Source organism: Lissotriton vulgaris, chromosome 1_1, assembly GCF_964263255.1.
Source record: "Lissotriton vulgaris chromosome 1_1, aLisVul1.2, whole genome shotgun sequence".
Taxonomy (NCBI): domain Eukaryota; kingdom Metazoa; phylum Chordata; class Amphibia; order Caudata; family Salamandridae; genus Lissotriton; species Lissotriton vulgaris.
The window spans coordinates 918,343,873-918,366,234 of NC_141685.1; the positions used below are offsets into that span (position 1 = coordinate 918,343,873).

The window sequence follows — 22,362 nt, forward strand, 5'->3', positions numbered from 1 at the left end:
TCTATCTCTCTCTCTCAAGCACATACACAATTCCTTGCTCTTTCTGTCTCTCTCTCGCTTCTCTTTCTCTATCACCCTTTGTCCTTCCTCTGGGTATCATTATTTATATTCTATTGCTATCCTCTCAAACTAACTAATTGACTTTTTCACATGCTTATTTCTACACCCTACACACACCCTCTTACCTCCATGTTTAATTCTCTTTCTCTAACTTTAATGCTTCTATATATATTATACTGATTTCTGACAACGTCCACACAGTTTCTAATGAGGTCCATTACCATAAGTGCAGACAGACATCGGAATCTGGTGTCTGTGGATTCTTCACTAGTGTCCGTCCACTGCTCCTGTTGTAGTTCAGATACTATTTCCCAAACTACACACTCCTGTTGTTGATGTTCACGCCCCATAACAAAAAAAGGCTATAGAAGTTTAAAAAAAAGCATTGAAAACGCAATAGGTCTCGCCTTTGATTAGGTTAAAGCCATTTGCTTTGCTAATGGTATTGTACTGTAAAGCAAATGGCTTTAACTTAATAGAAGGCGAGACCTATTGCATTTTAAATGCTTGTTTACCATAGCAGATGAAGATTAACAAAGTGGAGCAAATATGCCAGTTTTGGGTAAGTGACATATGCAGGATCATGTGCCTCCTTCCCACCGCTCTTCCCACCCCCCTCCCCCCGACTGGGCATCTACTCTCTCAGTCTTTCCTTGTGTTCTCGTGAGAATGTGGTAAGTTTTGAAACATGGTGGGTCCATGGTAAGGTAGTGATGTGGCCAGAGCTGGTGGGTTTGGTGAGATATGTGCCATTGGTGTCCATTGTGGACCTGTTCCAAGCGGGCATTGCCATCGTGATCCTCACCCAATTGTCTGGCACTCACCTTTCTTTTCTTCATTCCTCTCCTCCGCAGTTCAAGAGAATGCTGAACCGTGAACTAACTCACCTCTCGGAAATGAGCCGCTCTGGGAACCAGGTCTCTGAATATATTTCCAACACGTTTTTAGGTGAGTGTACATAAACACAGAGCACATTCCAGAGGAGCAATCTCCTCTCTCTTGGTTACATGTGTATGTCATGTTACACGCTTTTTTAAATAATGCAGTGTTTGTCAAATCCTCGGCCTCTTGGTGCTTTACGTTCTTGTGGACGGACTGATATCTGTGGCAGTGGATTTACCCCATGAAGGCTGCCCATGGGAGGGGCGACTGTCAGTTTTCCTGTGGTTTGTAGAGTGAGGTTTTCACTACACTGAGTGTTTCACTGAATGAGGCAGATATTGCGTCCTTCTATCCTCACACTTGATGAAATATACTCACACGTGGCAAAAATAATTGACTGATACCAGCCTCCGATGAATGGATAGTGTTGCAAGTCATGGCGTAGTTAGAAGAAAGTGTATGGTGGCCATTTAAAGTGTCGATGTACGGCTGGTGGAAGAAAGGGTAATGAAAAAATTGGGATATGTGCATATTACCAAAGATAATGTGGATGGATGGACATAGACACATATATAGCTAAATAGACAGATGTGTAGGTAGATAATGAGATAGACAGAAATGATTTACACTCCTACCGTTCTTGTGTCAGGCATTCAGGTGCAAGAGACAGAGGTTAGTGACCACCTCTCACCATGTCAGTTTCAACATTGTTTCCAGTCTAATACTAATAATTGGTGCCAGGGATGGTAGTCAAATGAGGTGTATGGATTCACAGCAAAACTACTATACCCATAAGGAACGAAGTGGTCACACAAATGCCTAAGGCTGGAAACAATGTCCTTGATGGCGTGGAGTGCCGCCGCCGCCGCCGCTTGAAGCAGAGCCTTGCTCGCAGATTGTGGTCAACCTGCAGAGAACCATGAACCCGTTCTGGTGGTAAATGAATTTCAGGACCTTATTTTACTTTTGGATTGCTTTAGAAATTGCTGCTGTCACTGTGAACAAAGGCGTCTCCGAGCCCAAGGGGATTTAAACCCCCTTGGGCTCCGAGAGGCCTTTGTTTTAAGTAATTAGAACATTCTGCCTTTTAGGGGTGGAATGTTCTTGGAGCCCTCCTAGCAGGCTTTACCGGCCATAAAAAGCCTGCTCCCCTGTTAAAGGCCCTCGCCTTAACGCTGGAGCGGGCCTTTAATGGCCGGTAGAGCCTGCTAGGCCGGGCTCTAAGGCCATAATAGAAGGGCTGTGTTACATCATAAGTACCTACAAAATAAACTTTGCAAACAGACATCTTGTTGCTATCTAAGATCGAACGGAATGACCCTATTGTCGGTCCCACGTATCTGGCGGACACGCTTGGGCGGTAGAGCCTTCTCTTATGTGGCTCCCAAATATTGGAATTCCCTACCGGAAGCCTTGCGCTAGTCCCCATCTTACCTTGCTTTTAGGAAACACTTGAAAGCCTTCTTATACTAACTTCTTTTTCTTGTCGCGACATCCGACTCCTTCCTTCTTTTAGGTATCTGTCTTGTTAGCGCAGAGATGCCCCCGGGTGAGTCATGCGCTTTATAAATAACCAATAACATAACATAACATCAAACGTCACAATAGGGCATTTCAGTACTACAGTAAGGATGGTTGTCTGGCAGTATGGCTCTGAGATCACAGTAGGCCTGATGGCATCATCTTAGGCCCCCATTATATCCCACTAGAATCTACTGACGTCACAGTAGGACTAGGCAGCATCTCAGTAGGGATTGGTCTCTGTCACTAGGGCTAGATGAAATCACAGGAGGACTCAGTGGCATCAGTGTAGGGGCCGGGGACAGCGCGCGCTTTGGGCTCACCTGAGTTATCCACACGCCTCTCTCTTGGGCAGAAATCCTGCTAATGTTCTCTTTTTGAGCGTGCGAATTCCTCGCCAACAAACAAACACCCTAGAATCGTGAAAAGCAAATCATGTGGATCTTAGACCTGTTCAGAGAGCACAGAAAAGACCAGAATGTTCCGAACGTGGCTGCAGCGCAAGGCGAATATGTGACTGAGCAGAGGACGTGCGCCTCCAACGCGCGCGCGCGCTTCCTGAGGGGGACACCGGAATGCTGGCCCCGGGGAAACAGCAGCCGCCCGCAGGTACCGCGAGATCCCTGGTGACGTCAGCAGAAAGAGAAGCGTGGGCCAAAAAACACGGCAGCAGTTCAGAGACGGATGGACAACTCGGTCCCCTAGCTTGCTTTCTCAAGCATTCCGGTCTGCTCTCACACGGACCCCAGCCTTCCCTTTCAGGAACCATACCCAGGGCCACTGGAATTATGCGGCAGGTCTGGACCAAATTACACTGGAGGTTAGACCTTATTACGCAGCAAGAAAAGGCAAATTAAGATGCAAAATTAGGCACATGTTGTCATTGCTTTACTTATTTTTTTTGTTATTTTTACTCCTGTTAGTACTGCATGGGCAAACGTTTCATCCCATTAGTACCGGTTTAACACCCAAACCCATCAATACGTAACTAAAATGTGACCAGTCAACCTTTGCGTAGGTTCTTCCCCTGCACAGCAATATGAGCTGCCCCTTTATTAGTATCTTTTGATCTATTTAGCCTTGAAAAAAATGTTGGTACAGTCTGCAGATAACGTAGCAAATAGTGGATTCTGTGGTAACTGGGCGAAATCCATAAATAAAGTGACTGCATGGCATAATTCCGGAGGCTCTGCCAATGCGTTCTTATTGAGTACTCAGCTGTGCTCTCAGACTTTAAGGCCAGGTCTCTGCGCGCTTGGATCTACAGTCGCAAGCACTCTGATCCGCTCACTGAAGCCTACTCTTCTAAACACCCTGGCATGCCATCCTCTCTAAAGCACCCAGGCCTGCCCTCCCAAACATCTTTGATTGTCTTCAAAGCAGTCTAGCCTTCTCCTTGTATTGTCAAATATTCCCACTCGGACACCAGTATTGACTCTCTCAAGAGCTCAGACTTGTTCTGTTGAGCGCTCCCGACAGCTCTTGCAAGTATTTGGGTGTGTGTTTTTAAGCACCATTTCCCAGGCTTTGTCAGGTTCATTGTGAAGCTTTCAGGCCTGCTCTGTGTTAAAACACCCAGGTCTGCTCCTTCAGGCACTAAATTCTGCTTTCTCAAGCGCTCACAAGCACACAGCCCCCCTTTCAGGCACTCATGTTCTCCCAGGCACTCACTTTCGCTCCCTCTGTCATTCCCTTTTAAGCACCAGCCACTCACTGCCTTCTCATTCAGCACTCACACCTGTTCTCTCAGGTCTTCAGGTGTGCACTTAAGTTCGAGGGCCTGAGCTTCTTTGCGCCCAGGTCCATTGTCTCAGTCACTCAAGTGTGCTCTCTCACGTACTCTGGCCATGGCTCTCGCAAGCTTTCCAGTCGTATATTTGGAAGCACTCTCGCCTTTTCCTTCTATAATCAAGTGTTCCCTGCCAGAGACCAAATGTGATCTCTCAAGCTCGCGGTTCAGCCGTCTCAAGCACTGAGGTCGGTCTTTACAAGCACTGAAATCTGTTTTCTCCACCACTCAAGCCTGCTCTCTCAAGAATTGGAACAGTTCCCTGAAGCTCATTCCTCTGCTTTCTGAAGCGCTCAGGTAAATTCTTTCGAGCACTCACACCTGCTCTCTTAAACTCTAATCCCTGCTCCTTGACGTTCTCAGACCTGCTCTCTTGAGTCCGTAACCCCGGCTCGCTAAAACATTAGGGTCTTTCCTTTCAGCACCACTGAATTTACACTGAGTGCCCAGGGTTATTCTCTCATGTGCACCGGTGTACTCTGAAGCTTGCAGGCCTGGTCTCTCAAGCACCCAGGCCCGTTCTTTCAAACTCTGAGGTCAGCTCTCTCAAGCACTCAGACCTGCTGTTCCAAGCACCTGGATCTGCTCTCAAAACTCATATCAGTCCTTCCAAGTATTAACATCTGCTCTCTCAAGCCTTCTCTCTTAAGCACTCCGTCGAGCTCTCTCAAGCACTCAGATGTGTTTTGTTCGCTCCGACTCTCAGATAAGCTAAGCTAGCAAACGCTCAGACTTTCTCTCAAAGTCTGAGGCCTCCCCTGGAAATGAGTCAACGGCTTTCTCAACACCCAGAATCACTCACCTCGGTTGCAGGGATTACTAAAACAAGGGAAATATTTTCTGTACTTGACCGCCATCTAGTGGAGTTTGCAGTTTCATGCATCATTTCTTTTCATTTGCCTTCCGGTGTGGAATCTTCCATTCACATCGACGGATGTGTTTTAACAAACTATTGTATTGCATTGTAGCATTTATTTAGTTCTCACTACTCATACGTGGGGCACTGAAGCGCTTGTCTATATGGGTATCCTGCTACAACGTGTGTAGTTGGAAGGGTGTTGTCTTTGTTTTTATCCCATGTGAAAAATGTTTTCATGTCGTGCCTGGGGGCCACGCACGTGGTCTTTACTGTGCATGGAGCTCAACGCTTAGCAGTGTGATGGGTGCAAAAGTGCGAGAGAGGCGCACCTTTATGGTTTCCAGTAAGCTGGCAGCTTTGATCAGCTCTGTAGTAGGCTTGGGTGGATTTCACCGCGCTCCGTGGAGTTCTGCAAGCGGGGCAGTCTGTTAAGTCATGCTGCTCGCACTGATTTTTAGCACCAGGATTCTGTCCCATGCTTTAAAATCAGTGCGAACAATACTGTGCGTCGCTCCAGAGGGCACTGCTGCTCGAGTATACACATTCTACTGTAGCAGCAGCTTCCTCAATGTGAGAGGCAGATTTCTCAATGCAAGCAGTCGTGACCTGCTACGACCGCCCTCATTGGGTGGAGTTCTAGCACATGATTTTTTCTCCGTGGAACTCTGTATTGAGATAATCCCCCACTGTAGTGAAGAGACCTCCACTGCATATCAAACTAAAAACCCTTGCTTTGTTCTCTAGCAATCAAATGATATGACACTGTCTCTGTCAATACTAATGCCTACCCCCTCTAGGCTGACCCCTAACACCGCACCCCCAACCATTTGTTGATGGTAATATTTGACCTTTCAACATGCCATCCATTAGGGGTAATTCACCCATGCAGTTATGGTCAAAGTGCATTAGTAAGTATGAGCCGCGCGGCACCTTTGGCGCGTGATCTACACCTTTTGAGAAGTAATCGTTTACTTCTCCGGGGTTTACTATCTAACTTTTGCACCCCATGTACTAATGATTCGCCCCCCTGTGAACCATCTCCACTATACAATGTTGAGTTTAAACTAAAATGCCCTTGTACCAACGCGTCACCTATGGACTATAGAATTGTCCTATTGACAAACTGCGAGCCAATGGGCGCCCGGTGCAATGTGCTTCACTTTCCAGCCTAATAAAGTTAGCGCGTCTTGTATCTGACGTCCACTTTCTGGGAAAGTGAACTATCGCTCTAGTCTTTGAGCGTGTCGGTACCATGTGACCTCTGTTTCCTCGGCAACGCCAATTTCCATTAAAAGCTGGGCTCACAGGTCCACCCCTTCCTTGACGCAGGCCCCATGTGACCTTTGCCGTCATGATACTGTTTCATCCCGATTGGCTGAAGCTACGGCACTCTGCCCACCATCAACGCGACCCGCCCCATGGATACGAGCCGCTCCACTCTCAGAATCACTTTTAACACCTTAGCTGCGTGTAAACATTTCTCCCCAGTGCTGCGCTGTCCATTAGAACTAGTGCTGAATGGACGTTCAATGGTCGTGCGCAGCACTGGGGAGGTAGCGCTGCTGACGACCATTGGCCGTCAGCAGCACTTAAGGGGCTAAAGAAGCCCCGCTCCTGATCGTCGGGGTCCGGTCTGAGGGTATCGCAGGTATACAGAGGGTGCCTAGCGTCAAGGGCGTAAGTAAATGCTTGGATTGTGATGGATCACATACTGGCAGCACTTCGCTAAGCTAAGTACCGTTTTTGTCTATTTCCTGACTCGATTATGTCTTTTCTTCATTTACCAAGGGTGTGCCAATTACGCTACCACCCCCCCTCCCGTAACCCATGGTGTACCCTGAACACACCATATAAGTGAGACATTTTAACTTACTTTACCAGTGACAGGACCACAGACCATTTGGCCCATTGATCCTGAATAGGAACACAAGCTTCCTTTTTAACCCACAACCACCATAATTTTACTATCTTCACGTGTAGCTCACCACACTTCCCAGTGACTAGTGGTTAGCTGCCCAGGGAATGAGGTTGTTGTTAATGATACTGTTATAGCACCACCATTGTCCACCCACAAAGAATGGAGCACCATGGATTTACTTATGTGAATAAGACCGACCACTAATTGTTTGTCTTGTCCTATATGTATGTCTATGTCCCTTTATTCCCACAGGTGCAGAAACCTAACCTTGTAAGCCTCCTAAACCAGGAGTAACTGTGAAGATAATTCTCTTCTTTTTTGCACTCTTTTTCACTTTTCACGTCCCTAGGTCAGGGTGGGCCTTAGCGTGCCCATACCGCCAGGGTTTAGTACACTTTTTTAGTCCTGATGAATGCCTGGTAACTTTACACCGTTTCAAAGGCAGAAACATGTTGACTGACAAATAACTAACTTGGGAAATAACCACACAATTAATTGTGGACTACTTTCCTACATCTAATTTTAAATATATGTCCTAGTGATCTGATGATAAATATTTTTGGGATATACTGATGACATTTTTTTATCCCCTCACTACAAAATAATCTACTTTCACTGCACGCCCGAGCTCACAAAACCTGCTCCGCAGTAGATCTGGCGTCGAAGCACACTAAAGAGGCACCCGGTCTCTTTAGTGGGGCCCAATGATGAAGCATGTCACCACTAGGTGGTGAGTGAGGGCTTTCTTAACCGACCTAAGCGAGGCCAGTTTTTTGTTCTTCTGCTCCTGTTTGTGGTCTTTCAAACACCAGAGGACACTCTTTTCTTGTTTAAATAGACTTAACCGGGGAATAAGAGTGTTCCAAACTCTCCCTATCTCTCTTTTTGTTGATATGTAAGGCAGTTGTTATGCAGACTGCTTGAACTACAACCTGCAGTACAATTGCTGAATGTTATGGTATTGGTATTGGTATTAGTATTAGGTGGGCCAGAATTGTTATATATGAATTTACATTAGTATAGAATACCCAGATTAGACACAGGTCAGTCCTTGATTACTCAGCCAGACATAGAAAGTTGTGTGATTGTCTGGGTGCTGTAGATTGTACTCAGAGTGATTATTGTTCTACCCCCCCCCTCCATCTCATGGTTATGGGACGTTGTATTTATCTTAGCCATGTTTGTATGTCTCTTCTGTATACTAAGTGCTTTTGTATGCTTGAAATCTAGGGTGATTGTGAGTTCCAATGTTCGGAGGTTTGTACTGCGAAAGCGGTGCCTTCTATAGATTTCTTGTAGTAAGGCGGTAAGACAGTCTTTGGTACAGGCCTGGAGCGCAGTGCCTTGTTTTGTTTGCAGCTCTTGAATTTTATTTGTAGGTATAGTGTTCCTTTTCCGTAAGAGGTGCAGTGGGCAGTCAGTACAAAGTGCCTTGAAAAACTCTCGTCTACCTACAGAAAGCCAGTGGAGTGCTAGCAGGTGGTGTGTTGTGTGTTCTCTGGGTTGGATGTTTTTGGCAGCAAAACAATACAGCACATGGTTCTTGCACAACAATGTGATAAATTAATTATTTACTTTGGCAGAAGGTTAGATTCTTTACCCCAAGCACGAGGACCTTGTCTCTCAGTTACAAACTCAGCTTCTTAGACCCCCTCCGGGTCCAGCCCTGCCTCTTCTGCCATTTCAAATCCGGTATTATTAATCCGCCATGTTTAGCCCTCATAAAAACTCATTTACTCCACAGAGGAATCCTGGTCGGCAACTTTCTTCATATACATTTTGCATTTTCAGACATGGCACAGGTTCCTCAACCTAGGTGGCTAAAGACACACAAGGACAGCTTGCCGATTGCTCATGTTTTGAGATCAGTGCAAACATGTCACCTACACAAACAAGCACTTGGTTGACAGAATGAAAGAAACCTGACCTCTGTGTTCATAAATGTGAACCGCGTTGGAGCCTCAACAAAACAAGAACTTATTATTGATCTAGCAGTGGACTAAAAGAGTAGGGATCAGAAAAGTTGGTAACTTTTTCCACATAGATTCTTCAATGAAGTTTCCTTCAAAGCTACAAAAGTTCATAAAAGTTTAAATTGCAAGAAAAAAACTCAAAGTATGTTTTCCTACTAAAATCTTATATTTTTGAACCACACGAAAGGCAACACAGTTGACTAGTAGAAACTGCATAGGAATACAATCTTTGGCTCGAAGATCAGGTTTTTACAGTCAAATACCTGAGTTTACAAATTACTCTAAACTTCAGAAAACACCACAGCACTCAGTAAAAGTCCATACTCAATTTAAAGATTATAGATCAAAGATTTGCAGTTCCATTGCAGTTTTCAATGTTATTGAAGACAAAGAGAGGTTCTGTGATCATCTGTGTATTCAGTTTGATACAACCAGTCTTGATCATATACAACAGCCGACCTATGTTCGTCACAAGGTGATTTTTTCAAGGCTGTAAAAACATTCGAACTGCATCAGTATCAAAGGTACATGTAAATTCTTAGAGAGTTTACACGTGAAAGTGCAAGAAAAAGGGTAACGAGAAACAGACAAACTAAGTGCAAAAAGTTCACTAGATCAATGTTATATAAGTATCAATCAATCAATCAGGGGTTTATAAAGGGTGATACTCACCTGTGAGGGTCTCAAGGCGTTAGGGGTGGGTGCAGCTCCAGTTCAGTCGAAAAGCCAGGTCTTGATTCCTGAAGGATTGGAGGGTGGGGAAGCGTCTGATGTCGACAGGGAGCTCTTCCAGGCTTTTGCTGCTATGTTGGAGAAAGCTCTTCCGCCTGCTCTGGTTCAGCGGATGCGGGGGGTTTCAGCTAGGGCAAGGTTGGCGGAGCGGAGGTTCCTCTTGGATACGTGGAAGGAGATTCTCTCGTTGAGGTATTTGGGTCTGATGTTGTGTAGGGATTTGTAGGTGTGGGAGAGCAGTTTGAAGGTTACTCTCTTCGAGACAGGGAGCCAGCGGAGGTCGAGCAGGTGTTGGGTCATGTGTTCGTGCCGCGGGGTACCGAGGACGAGTCTGGCTGCGGCGTTCTGGATGGTTTGGAGCCTGCGGAGGAGAGTTCTGTTGATTCCGGCATAGAGGGTGTTGCCGTAGTCCAGTCAGATGGTTATGAGAAAGTGGATGATGGTTGTTCTGCAGTCGGAGGGGGGGGGGTTCATTTGAAGGTCTTGCGGAGGATCCGGAGACAGTTGAAACAAGTGGAGGTGACAAAGTTAATCTGGCGGGTCATGGTGAGGGAGGAGTCGAGGATGATGCAGAGGTTCCGTGCATGATCAGTCGGGGTGGGCAGGCTCTTGAGGGCAGAGGGCCACCAGGTGTTGTCCCAGGTGGAGGTGGAGGGTCTGAGGATGAGGACCTAGGTCTTCTCTGAGTTGAGCTTCAAGCAGCTGCTCTTCATCCAGGCTGCGACGTCCCTCATTCCTTGCTGGAAGCAGAGTTTGGTTTCTTCGGGGTTCTTGGTGAGAGAGAGGATGAACTGGGTATTGTCGGCGTATGATTCTATGCTGAGCTCGTGCTGTCTGACGATGGCGGCGAGGGGGGCCATAAAGATGTTGAAAAGCGTGGGGCTGAGTGATGATCCTTGGGGTACTCCGCAGTTGATCTCTGTGGGTTCAGAGAGGAACGGGTGGAGTCTGATCCTCTGGGTTCTGCTGGAGAGAAAGGAACCGATCCAGGAGAGGGTGGTTCCGTGTATTCCAGCATTGCGCAGTCTGGCAGCGAGGGTGTGATGAGAGACGTTGTCAAAAGCTACAGAGAGGTCTAGTAGGATGAGGGCCGCTTTGTGTCCCTGGTCAAGTAACACGCAGATGTCATCGGTGGCCGCGAGGAGGGTGGTCTCGGTGCTGTGGTTGCTGCGGAAGCCAGACAGGGATGCATCTATGACGGAGTTCTCTATGATGAAGGATGTCAGCTGGCCATTTACGAGTCTTTCTGTGACTTTGGCTTCAAAGGGGAGGAGAGAGATGGGCCGGTAGTTTTTCAGGTCTGTTGGGTCGGCCGTGGGCTTCCTAAGGAGGGGTTTGACGTCTGCTCGCTTCCAGCCGTCTGGGAAGCGCCGGACTTGAAGGAGGCGTTGATGGTACGTCCTAGTTCAGGGGTGATGGTGACGGCAGCCCTGGGGTAGATGTGCAGTGGGCAGGGGTCCATGGGGGCTCCTGAGTGGGTGTTCCTCATGGTCATGGTGGTGAGTTCGATGGTGGCAGGATTCCAAGTTCTGATGGTTAGTTCTTTGTTGGTGGTGGTGGTGAGGGGGGTAGTGTCCGGAGTCTGCTCGCTGAAGTTGTCGTAGAGTGCCTTGATTTTTGAGTGGAAATAGGAGCTGAGCTTGTGGCATAGCTCCTGGGTTGGTGTGACGTCCGTGGCTTTGTTGGAGGGTTTAGTGAGTTGCTGTAAGATTTTGAAGAGTTCTTTGGTTGCATTGGTGTTGATTTTGTTCTTGATGAAAGTCTGTTTGGTGTCTCTTATGCGCTGGTGGTATTCCTTCAGGGCACTAGGACAGCCGAGTAGGTCTTCCGTGGATTTCCGGTTTCGCCAGATTTTCTCAAGGAGTCTGCAGGAGTGCCTGCCTTCTTGCAGTTCGGTGGTGAACCAGGCTGCTTTCAGTGGACGTGGTTTGCCGGGGTGGCGTAGGGGTACCAGCTTGTCGGCGCAGCTGGAGATCCAGCGGTGAAATTCCTTGGCTGCAGAGTTGGCGTCGGTAGTGGTGCCTGGGTTGGCGTCGGTCGTGGTGCCTGGTGGGCCTGGTAGGCCAATTTACATTTGGAGGAGGGTGATGTTAAGGTGCTCCTCTGTGATCTTACTCCAGTTCCTTTGAGGCAGCCCCGGGGGAGGGGGGTTTGTTTGGTGCGCTAGGAGCGTTGAAGGTTCAATGAATCTAGTGGGGGTCTGTCCAGAGGGGCTGTGAGGTGTGGCTGAAATGGATGTACGCCCCTCCTGCGAAGATGGGGTCGAGGGTGTGTCCTGCCCTGTGCGTGGGGGTGGTAACGAGCTGCTTTAGTCCGAGGTTGGGGAGGTTGTTTAGGAGGGAGAAGGAGTCTGGGTCACTGCGGTTGTCCAGGTGGAAGCTCAGGTCTCTGAGTAGGATGTAGTCCATCGAGGCGATGGCTTGGGGGGGTGACCAGGTCAGCGATGGTGGTTGTGGCCTAGGAGCGTGGTCCGGTGGGTCTGGAGTCGAAAGTTCCATGTAGCGTGGTTCTGCGGTTGATCTGGATCTGGAAGTGTAGGTGTTCTGTGCTGGAGTGGGGGTCACTTGGGTTGGAGGTGGAGAGTCGAAGGGAGGTCTCGTGTTGCATGGCGAGTCCCCCTCCAGGGCGGTCCCTTCTCTTGATCTTGTATCCGTCGGGGATGGTGGTGGCGATATCTGGGCCGGTGGTGACGTTAGTTCAGGTCTCAGTGAGGAAGGCGACGTTGGGTGAGAGGGTGTCGAGCAGGTACCAGATCTCAACGGCGTGTTTGTGTGGGGAACGTACATTGAGGAGGATGCATGTCAGGGCTTTGGTGGTGCTGGCGTCCGCCGAGTCTTTCGCGGTCGCGGTGTCAGATCTGTCTGTCCTCCCGATCGGTTTGATACTCAGAAGGGTCCACCCCTTGATATACCCTAGCCTTGATAGCTGTAATGGGCAAGGTCAAAGGGAGGATCAAGTGAGGAAAGGAAAGGAAAGGAACAGCAGGGAGGGAGATCTGAAACGATAACAACAATAGTAAATACCGTCTCGTGTTCTCTTTCTAACATAACTAGTACAAAGCAAATGAAACCAATGCACATTCCAAATACCTGTAACAAATAAATAGGACACGTTTGATTTGAGAACCTACTATCTAGTACGTGCTGAGCGGGATTAGTACCAGTTGCTCTGTTAAGGCTGTAGTGAGGGAAACATAGAAAAAAACAATCATTGTACACATGACACAAGTACACAAAAGCTACGGAAGGTGTATACCACCTCTTACTATGCACAAGAAAGTGTGTATCCTGAACCTACTCTTTCTTAGACTCCACTATACTTCACAAGGATAGAGCGTAGTCCCATACCACTCAGTGTACCCCTGTTAAATAGAGCCCGGAAAGACAAGTAGAAAATAAAGTCTTACTTCAGCAAAACAAACTGATATTATATAAATATGTCAGGTTATCAAATAGTTCTTTGATTCAGCCATTGGAAGGTTACGTCACCAACATTTCCAAGTTGAGATAAACATAAAAAGAATACTTAGTCAGTAGCGCTTGGAGCAAAAGGAAGAATAATTGAGCCAAGTTTGTATAGTCCTGTGCAAGAGCCTTGAATCCCCGTGTGACCATAAGGAAGTCACTGCTAAGGTGCAGAACGCTTGTATCCTGCCGGCGGGGAAAGCCGGTTTGAATTAATCAAACCACAGAGAGTCCGCACTCTGCATGAGCCAGGAGAGGCTCCCCAACAGAGTGAGGCCCAAAAAAATCCGGAATGAAGGTACGGGCACAGAACTATGGGTAGTTGGTGCACAGCACCCTTACCATACCGCTATGATTCCAGGAAACTCCGAAACAGCAAGGACGAAGAATTTCCAACCCTCTTGCGGTTGCCGCCACTTCCTATATGGGCGCTTCCTCGCGGCGTCATACGTCCGGTCTCTGAGCTCCCTGGGAACTGTAGTTCGCGGTTGCGCTTCCGCATTCTTAGCGCCGCGGACAGAGTTTAGATCCGACATCATAGCGTACGCTTGGATAAGCGCGCTCTAGACCAGCGCACATGACAATGGGGGCGCCATTGATGGAGAAAGAAGGTAAGTCAGCAGTGTCTGCAGGAGAACTGTCCATAGGTGGTCTTAGGTGTGGCTCTTTGGCAGGCCTTGTGTCCTCCGGGGTTGAGTGCGCGGAGGGTGGCAAACTTGCATGGGTGGGTGTCCGGAGATCCAGGGTTTCTGGCACTGGCTGCGGTCTGGTCGTGGATGGGCGCAGACAGGCTTGCCAGCGGTTGCCAAAAAGTAGGGGAGGGGGATGGGACAAGAGGTCGGGAGGCGGGAGCGGAACTGTATCGGGGGAGGGGGCCGCAGGTGCGGCAGTGGCGAGAATTAAGTGACCAAACACAGCGGAGAAAAAAACACAGAGAACAGTACAGAATTAAAAAATAATAAAAAATTGGTATCAGCAATGAAACTGCAAGAAAAATGGAACAGCAGGCAGTATGGAGACACCTGTGGCGCTGGGTCGGGCTGCTGGCGCGAACACTGCTCCAGGAAGGGCTCTGTACCCGGGTGGTCCTGTGGTGAGGCGGAGCTGCTGGGGAGAGTGATGGCATTGACCAGAGGTCAAGGCTTCACGCGCGCTCCCCCGCAGCGGTCGCCATTAAGTAGGGGAGGGGGGGGCGGACCAGAGGTTGGGAGGTAGGAGCGGGGCTGTATCGGGGGAGGGGCCGCATGGGCAGCAGCAGCGGGAAAGTAAGTGACAAAGCACAGCGGAGAAAAAAACACAGAATAGTAACGAATTCAAAAATAATCAAAAAGTGGTATCAGCAAAGAAACGGCAGGAAAAACGGAACAGCAGGTAGTATGGAGACACCTGTGGCACTGGGTCGGGCTGCCGGCGCGAACACTGCTCCAGGTAGGGCTCTGTATCGGGCTGTTCGGCAGTGAGGCGGAGCTGCTGGGGTGAGTGCTGGCCTAGACCAGAGGTCAATGCTTCACGCGCGCTCCCCCGCCGCAGTCTCCATTAAGTAGGATAGGGGGCAGGACCAGAGGTCGGGAGGCGGGAGCAGGGCTGTATTGGGGGAGGGGCCGCAGGGGCAGCATCGTCAGCAAAGTAAGTGACTAAGTACAGTTTAGAAAAAAAGACAGAGAACAGTACAGAATTAAAAACTAATCAAAAAGTGGTATCAGCTAATAAACTGCAAGATAAACGGAACAGCAGGCAGCATGGAGACTCCTGTGGCTCTGGGTCGGGCTGCTGGTGCGATCATTGCACCAGGAAGGACTCTGTACCCGGGCGGTCCAGCGGTAAAGCAGAGCTGCTGGGGAGAGTGCTGGCGTGGACCAGAGGTTAAGGCTTCACGCTCACTTCCCCACAGCGGTCGCTATTAAGTAGGGGAGGGAGGCGGGAGCAGAGGTCGGGAGGCGGGAGTGGGGCTGTATCGGGGGAGGGGCAGCAGTGGCGGGAAAGTAAGTGACCAAGCACAGCGGAGAAAAAAACACAGAGAACAGTACAGAATTCAAAAAGAATCATAAAGTGGTATCAGCAAAGAAACTGCATGAAAAGCGGAACAGCAGGGAGTTTGGAGACACCTGTGGCGCTGGGTCGGGCTACCAGCGCGAACACTGCTCCAGGAAGAGCTCTGTACCGGGGCGGTCCGGCGGTGAGGCGGAGCTGCTGGGGAGAGTGCTGGCCTGGACCAGAGGTCAAGGCTTCATGCCGAAAACGTTAGTGTGAAGATAAAGAATTGCTAAGGAAATCACGTAAGAAAGGTGCACCGAAAACTGTCTATAAGCCCTTTTATAAACCCATGCCAGAAAGCACCACAGACACCACCCATTGAAGATGTGATGAGATGTTGGTTATAATATATTGTAGATAATAAATTCATATCAACAAAGCTAACACTAGGTAAAAGTTTCTTAATGTAAATGCTTCTCTAGAAGTAGACCTATGGTAAGGTAGCGTACTTGCAAAAAGGTCCAGCAGCAAATTGATAGCCCGAGATGTCCATCCCAAAAAGTAAGTCCTTACTCGTCTTCACCAGGTGATGTGTATCGTGTCTTCTTCCATTGTTTTATAAACTGGTTTATAAACAGTTTTCGGTGCGCCTTTCTCACGTGCTTTCCTCAACACTTTTTTATCTTCACATTAACATCATCACTGCTATTACTTTCTGCTATAAAACACCGATTTAGTGAACTTTTTGCACTTAGTTTGTCTCTACAAATCTTTGATCTATAATCTTTCAGATGAATATGGACTTTTACTTAGTGCTGTGGTGTTTTCTGAAGTTCAATGTACATGCTGGATCTTTGACTCTTTGTGATTTGGTATCTCCGTTAGTAGGGTGTCATACACCGCTTTAGCACCAACCTCAAATACCTATTGAGTGTTATTGTTAAATTAAAAGATGCCTTATTTGTAAATAGGTAGTCAAGTAGATTATAAGATGTAGATATATTGAAGATAATACCTCTTAGTTACAGTCACAAGTATAAATAGCCCCACCAGGAGCAGCATCCTTGCTGCTCAGCCCACTCCTTACAATTAGCCTTCATGCCAAGCAGGCACTCCACAACATTCCCATAAACCACACTCGCACTGGCTGAGCAGCAGGGAACTGAGAACTATGGAGGTGTGATTATAAACCCAATACTGCCAATCTGAAATTTGTTTTACAGTTTACTTGCCCAGTTCCTTGCTCAACCACATGGACCATGGTTGTATCTTTTATGCTTATTTACGTGTTTCAACTGCAGCTGCCAGTTTCAATATATTGGTGTTTTATTGTTGCCTCATTTGCTTCTGTTAATTTATCTTTTTTGCCCCGCTTGTGCCCAAATCAGACAAACAGAACGATGTGGAGATCCCCTCGCCTACTCAAAAGGAACGAGAAAGCAAGAAGAAAAAACAGCAGATGCAACAACAGCAACTACAACAGCAACCTATGGGCCAGATAAGCGGGGTCAAGAAACTAATGCACAGCTCAAGCCTAACCAACTGCAGCATCCCCAGGTTTGGAGTCAAGACAGACCAGGAGGAGGCTTTGGGACAGGTATGGTATTTGTCATCATCACTGTGAATTTTGGTAGATCCCCAACATGATCACGACACACAGGAACCTCTTCCGATAAGCCAGTCACACCTGCCAGATCTATATCAGATGCATTTGCTCTCTCTCTGAATAATTTGGCCAGGTGATTTACCTACATTGCTGTCTCATTGTTGCTTCCACATTTGACCTGATTTTACTAGTGCTTTCATCAAAATTAAACTTGTAAACTATAGCAGGTTTATAGTATCCAAAATCCATGTTCCATTACCTAACTTTAGATTGAATTATTGATATGTCTTTCATTTTTCAGGTTTTGCCTTATTGCTTTTTTAAAATTAGTTCATAAATCACTACCTTTGCTAAAAAAAAACGTTCAAAATCATGCTCAAAGCGTGTTAGACTAAACAAGTGAGTATCTATGTGTCAGCTCCAAGTTCCTTCCTACAACACCTTTTAAAAATTAGATACCTATGTAACTTGTTGCTTTTAGTCAGTCTTTCAAAACGGAGGCTGCAGTTCTCATCTTTTGCCACACTCTGTCCTCACCAAGTGTGTGTGCCACCTTAACACCATTAAACTGAAGCGTTCGCCAGAGACTATTAGCAAAGCGTGCTGTTTAACAGAGTAATTGTCAATAGTTACCAATAGTGGCAACGCTGGGGGTACTAAAGTGGCAAAAGGCTGTAATGCTATTGGGTAGATCAGAGTGGATCCTCGTTTCGCCATCTTCCATTTTCCCAGCTCCCCTCAGGAAGACCTCTTTTCCTACAAGTTCTCTGCTGAGCTGAACCCTCAAAGTCTGGGATCATAACCTTTGCTAGATCTCTTGAGCCTCACAATTACAGCGAGTTCACAACCATGCTCACTTTAACAGTATATAGATCGATAGAGCATCAGAGATTTTTTTTATGATTTGGAAGCAGAGTTACTGTTTTAATATGAGTTTGCTCATTGTTAGGTGTATAGTTCCATAAAAGTCAATTTGACCATCACAATTTGTCAGGAGTGAGGCCATCTTACTTTTTGTATTACACTCTATGCCGTTTATAGAATCCCTCCCCATCTTGCACCAACAGCTTCATAGGAATAAGACCCTCTCTCCACTGAGCCACAAAGTTCACTGAGGGTCAAATTCACAAAGATAGACTTAAGTGTAACTTTACTACTTTTTAGTATTCACAAAGGTAAGTTGCTACTAGTATTTTACTACTAATAATTTTACTAGTAGTAACTTTACTACTAGTATCTTTATTAGTATGAACTTTATTAGTAGTAAAGTTACTGGAAGTAACTTAACATTGTGAATACTAAAAAGAAGAAAAGTTACACTTAAGTCCAAGTTTACTACTTTTTGGTACTCACAAAAGTAAGTTACCACTAGTAACTTTACTACTAGTAACTTTACTAGTAGTGAAGTTAGTAGTCGTATCTTACCTTTGTGGATACAAAAAAGTAATAAACTTAGACTTAAGTCTAAGTTTACCTTTGTGAATCAGTCCTGAGCATCCAAAAGTTGACTTCATAGTCTTTGCTATGCAGACCTCGAGCTGCTGAACTACTTCCCTTCCATCCCTCAACCATTCCAGGCAGGCAGTCCTTTTAAGAAATGCTTAAAAACATGGGTCTTTCCAGTGGCGTAGCAAGATCAGGGGGTACCCGGTGCGGAAAAATTCTTGTCACCCCCGGCTTGACAAAATGGCAAAAATATGTGTTTAAAAACATATTTTTGCCATTTAGTCACCCCCTCAGTGATGGGAAACAGCCTTTACAACAAGATTTTTACCTCGTTAAGCCATTAGCATGCATTCTTTAGCACGCATATTTTTGCTGTGAATATGCATTTAAAACGCATGCCAATACCATACAGTTAAGATAAGTTGGGGGGTGGGGGTCTCCCCCTACAAATACTTTGTTTTTAAATATAAAAACAATGCGTGGTATTGGTATGCACTTGAAATGCATTTTCGCGGGAAATACACGTGTGCTAAAAAATGCGTCTCATAGGCATGCAATATAATTGGATGCGCTGTACCATCGTACAACCCTCATTGCACCTCATTAGTATCAGTTTAACACCCAAATATAGCAATAAGCAACAAAAAGGTGACCAGAGCAGCTTTATAAAGGGCCTTCTAGAGAGCAGCAACATTTGTTGCTGCTTTTTAGTAACTTTTAAACCATTTGAGTAAATACATTTTGTTGTGTTAAAATCAGCAGATTATGCAGCAGATGATGGATTATGTGGCAAATGCGGCAAATCTATAATTATGCAAAAATTGCTGCAGCCGCGCAATCACATAATTCCAGTGGCACTTGGTATAATAGCTGTAATGCACGGGCTGCAACTTTATTACACGGCAGTAGAGGAAAACCATACTGTATTTCATGGCATGCTGACAGCTTGGCGTTTACAGCTGCATGTAACTGGAGGTAGCTGAACATCATTCATCATAATTAAAACATACGTACGTTTTTAGGTCCTTCCACCATTGGGTAGCTACTTAAGAAATAACGCGCAGCTTTAATAAATAATAAATACAATTTAAAAAGTTGTTCCTCAGTGGGAAATACAATACAAAATATTAGGAAGCCTCTATTAGTTAATGCATTGCAAACGTCTGTGTGAAAGGAGAGAGCTACATAATTAAATCGTGGTTGGTGCAGTGGAGAAAAGTGACTTGTGTATTTTTAGTGCTATGAGGTCACAGCCTGTGACAGAAAGCACTGTGAATATTGAAGTCTTTATGTTATACTTATATTACACACTACAAAATGCACAAAATGTTTTATGATAAAATGGTGCTTCCAAAATATGTGGGCTGCTTCCAAAATATAGGGCCTATTTATAAGCCCCTTTGTGCTGCTGCGTCATTTTTTATGATGCTCTGGTTGCGCAGAGAGCATACCCATACCTACAAGGTCACGTAAAGTCCCTTTGCGTAGATTTTCGTGGACTCCTAGATATGGTGTAGGGCAACGCGCTCAGGTAATGCAGCGCCCGTCAGTGCGTTGCCTTACATTGCGTAGGGGGCACGTTCCATGGGCATTGCGGTGGGTTTTCCAATGGGTTCTGACGCATTCCTAGATTTACAAGGATCTGTAAATCTGAGGATGTGTCAAAACTGTAAGCTGCCCCAGGGGATGCGCAACGAGGAGAAATATCATTATTTCTCATCAATTGTTTCCTCTTTTTCTGTGTAGCACACGTAGAAAGAGGAAAAGGCCTCCATGGGTTGTTTTTGCGCAGGAAGGCGTGCCTTCTTGCACAAAAACAATCCTGCCAACAATGCAGATACCCGTGCACCATGGTGTAAGGGTACCTGCGTTTGCGGTAGGCACCAAATTGTGCGCCAGCAGAAAGGAAAGCATCTTATAAATACAGTCCATTCCTGCCCTTCGGCAAACAGGGTGCGTTTAAAAAGAAAAAATGAAACCTTGATGTTTCATTTTTTAAGAGTGGGCAGTGGGTTGTGGAACCACTGCCTGATCGTAAAAATATTTTTATTTACAGTCTCAAAGGGGAAGAGGTCCTTTAGGGACCCCATCCCCTTTGGAAATGGGTTGCCATCAGTTTTAAACTGAAGGTGAAGTATTACTGTTTTGCGTTTGGTATTTGGTCGCACAACAGTAATACATACCAAACCAATTTAGTATTTGGAAGGGACATCCTAAACACTCCACATCTAAATTCCAAATCATAAACTGAATTGGCATTTTGTACATTTGAAAAAGCATATTTCCAGTCGCAAGTGACCCAAATCAGTGAATCAGGTAGTTTGCAACTGGGTAAATGCTTTGTATATGATGTGGCTCTCAGTGTCAAAGTGCAAAAATAGCCGACCCCATTGAACCCAACAAGTAAATAGAAAAATGTATACTTCTTTGCAGCAACATAAGGATAAATTTGTTTCCTCGCCTACTCCAACAGAATTAAAGATTTAGTGAATAAACAAATCCGAATAACAGAGAAATACAGAGAACCAACACCCTGTGGCACACATTGCAGCAGTTGAATCAGACTGGCTAAATTACTTCTCCAGGAGCCCATCTTGCACATGTAAAGGTTCATGCCCAGTTGACTGGGAGACTATTGGATTGCCCTGATCTGTGTTTAGTAGGGAATTTTAGTTCAACACTCATCCTTGGAATTGCAAAACTGCAAGTCCCCGAAAGAAAAGTGTTTTTGGCTACCTTGCTACATGACGTATATAAGCTGTCAGTTTACCAGAGTCTATTTTGACCAGTGCATTTCTGTTCCCGAAACTTTCATATTTTTTGGCAAAGCAAATATTTTGAAACATGTATTCAGTGTCTCCTCTAATGTATCTCTGTTGACAATTCTTTTACAGGAACTCGAAAATTTGAACAAGTGGGGCCTTAACATATTCCGGGTGGCTGAATATACGAATAACCGGCCGCTGAGCTGCATCATGTACAGCATTTTCCAGGTACAGACGTTTTTGTGATACAGATGTTCCCGAGTGCTGTGCTTCATGAAAGGCAAAATGGCTGCAAAATGAGCCCCAAGATTTTCCAAGAATTGGCAAAGCCAATAAATTTCGCCTTTGGTAATGATTGGCTTTGCCAATGGTTTTTAACGAGACCGTACAGAATCCCGAAACTCTGCAGCATGGTTAAAAAGTAAACAAAAAGTCCGGGCTATGACATGTCCGGGTGCCTCATTTACAGGCAAATGCAACACGCATTTGCAATACTGCAAATTGACATGAATGTTTTTTTTTCCTAATAAGAGTTAGATCAGTAAATAAAAAATGTGGGTTGAGGCACTGGTGGGGGGAAGCCACAAGGGTGTGGGTGGGGAAGGGAATCAATATGTGGGGGGTAGAAGCAACACAGATGGTGGGAAGGGCAAAAGCAACTGTTAGGGCATAGGAAGCATTACAGAGAGCAGGGGTAAGCAACACGGATGAGAGAGAAATGTTAAAATGTTGGGTGGAAGCATACGGGTGAAAAATAAATGTGGTGGGAGACGAACGTGAGGGATGAGCACAACACAGGGTGTGAGAAAAGCACACGGATAAAAGAAAAAAGTAAGGAACGCGGCAGAGTGGATAAAGAGATCAGACAAGGGAGAAAGTTAGAAAACACACACACTTTTGTAGGGTGCTTAACAAAAGAAAAAAGTAGTGCTTCAAAAGTGAGCAGTGGAATCACACAAGTAATGCATTCCTGTCCTAGGAGAGGAAAAACACTAAAAGAGGAACTAAAGCCTACACAAACAGACAAATTAAAGGCAAGCAAATGAGAGTAAGAACAAGGTCAACCCATGATAAGCAATGGACGAGTTCTAAGCCCAATGTAAGCTGACAACAGACAGCTTGTGCAGTCTGGTAGGCAAGACCTAAAAACTATTCTGGGTAATCAAGTCATGACAATCATACACACACCTTGGAATGTTGAGAATAAGAGGGACCTTGCTTTGCAATAGGAGGCAGGACCCCACATTGTTTAAAGTGCAAATTTCCTTTTAAGCGGAGCAATGCAAATTAATGTGAAAAAGATGGCTATTACTTGGTCATTGAATTGTGACTCTACCCTGTGTAAATGGACTGTTGCAAGGAAAGATGCAAGG

At 46.0% G+C, this 22,362-nt stretch overlaps 1 protein-coding gene across 3 annotated transcripts in view; it reads left to right on the forward strand.

Moving 5' to 3' along the window:
- Positions 1 to 22,362, forward strand: part of PDE4A (phosphodiesterase 4A) — a 1,006,014-nt gene that overhangs the window by 909,612 nt on the left and 74,040 nt on the right. For all 3 annotated transcript variants that reach the window (XM_086959060.1, XM_086959061.1, XM_086959062.1), the window contains exons 7-9: positions 915 to 1,008; positions 16,561 to 16,769; positions 21,119 to 21,217. In XM_086959060.1, coding sequence (XP_086815186.1) covers positions 915 to 1,008; positions 16,561 to 16,769; positions 21,119 to 21,217 — 402 coding nt within the window. The remainder of the gene's footprint in view (positions 1 to 914; positions 1,009 to 16,560; positions 16,770 to 21,118; positions 21,218 to 22,362) is intronic.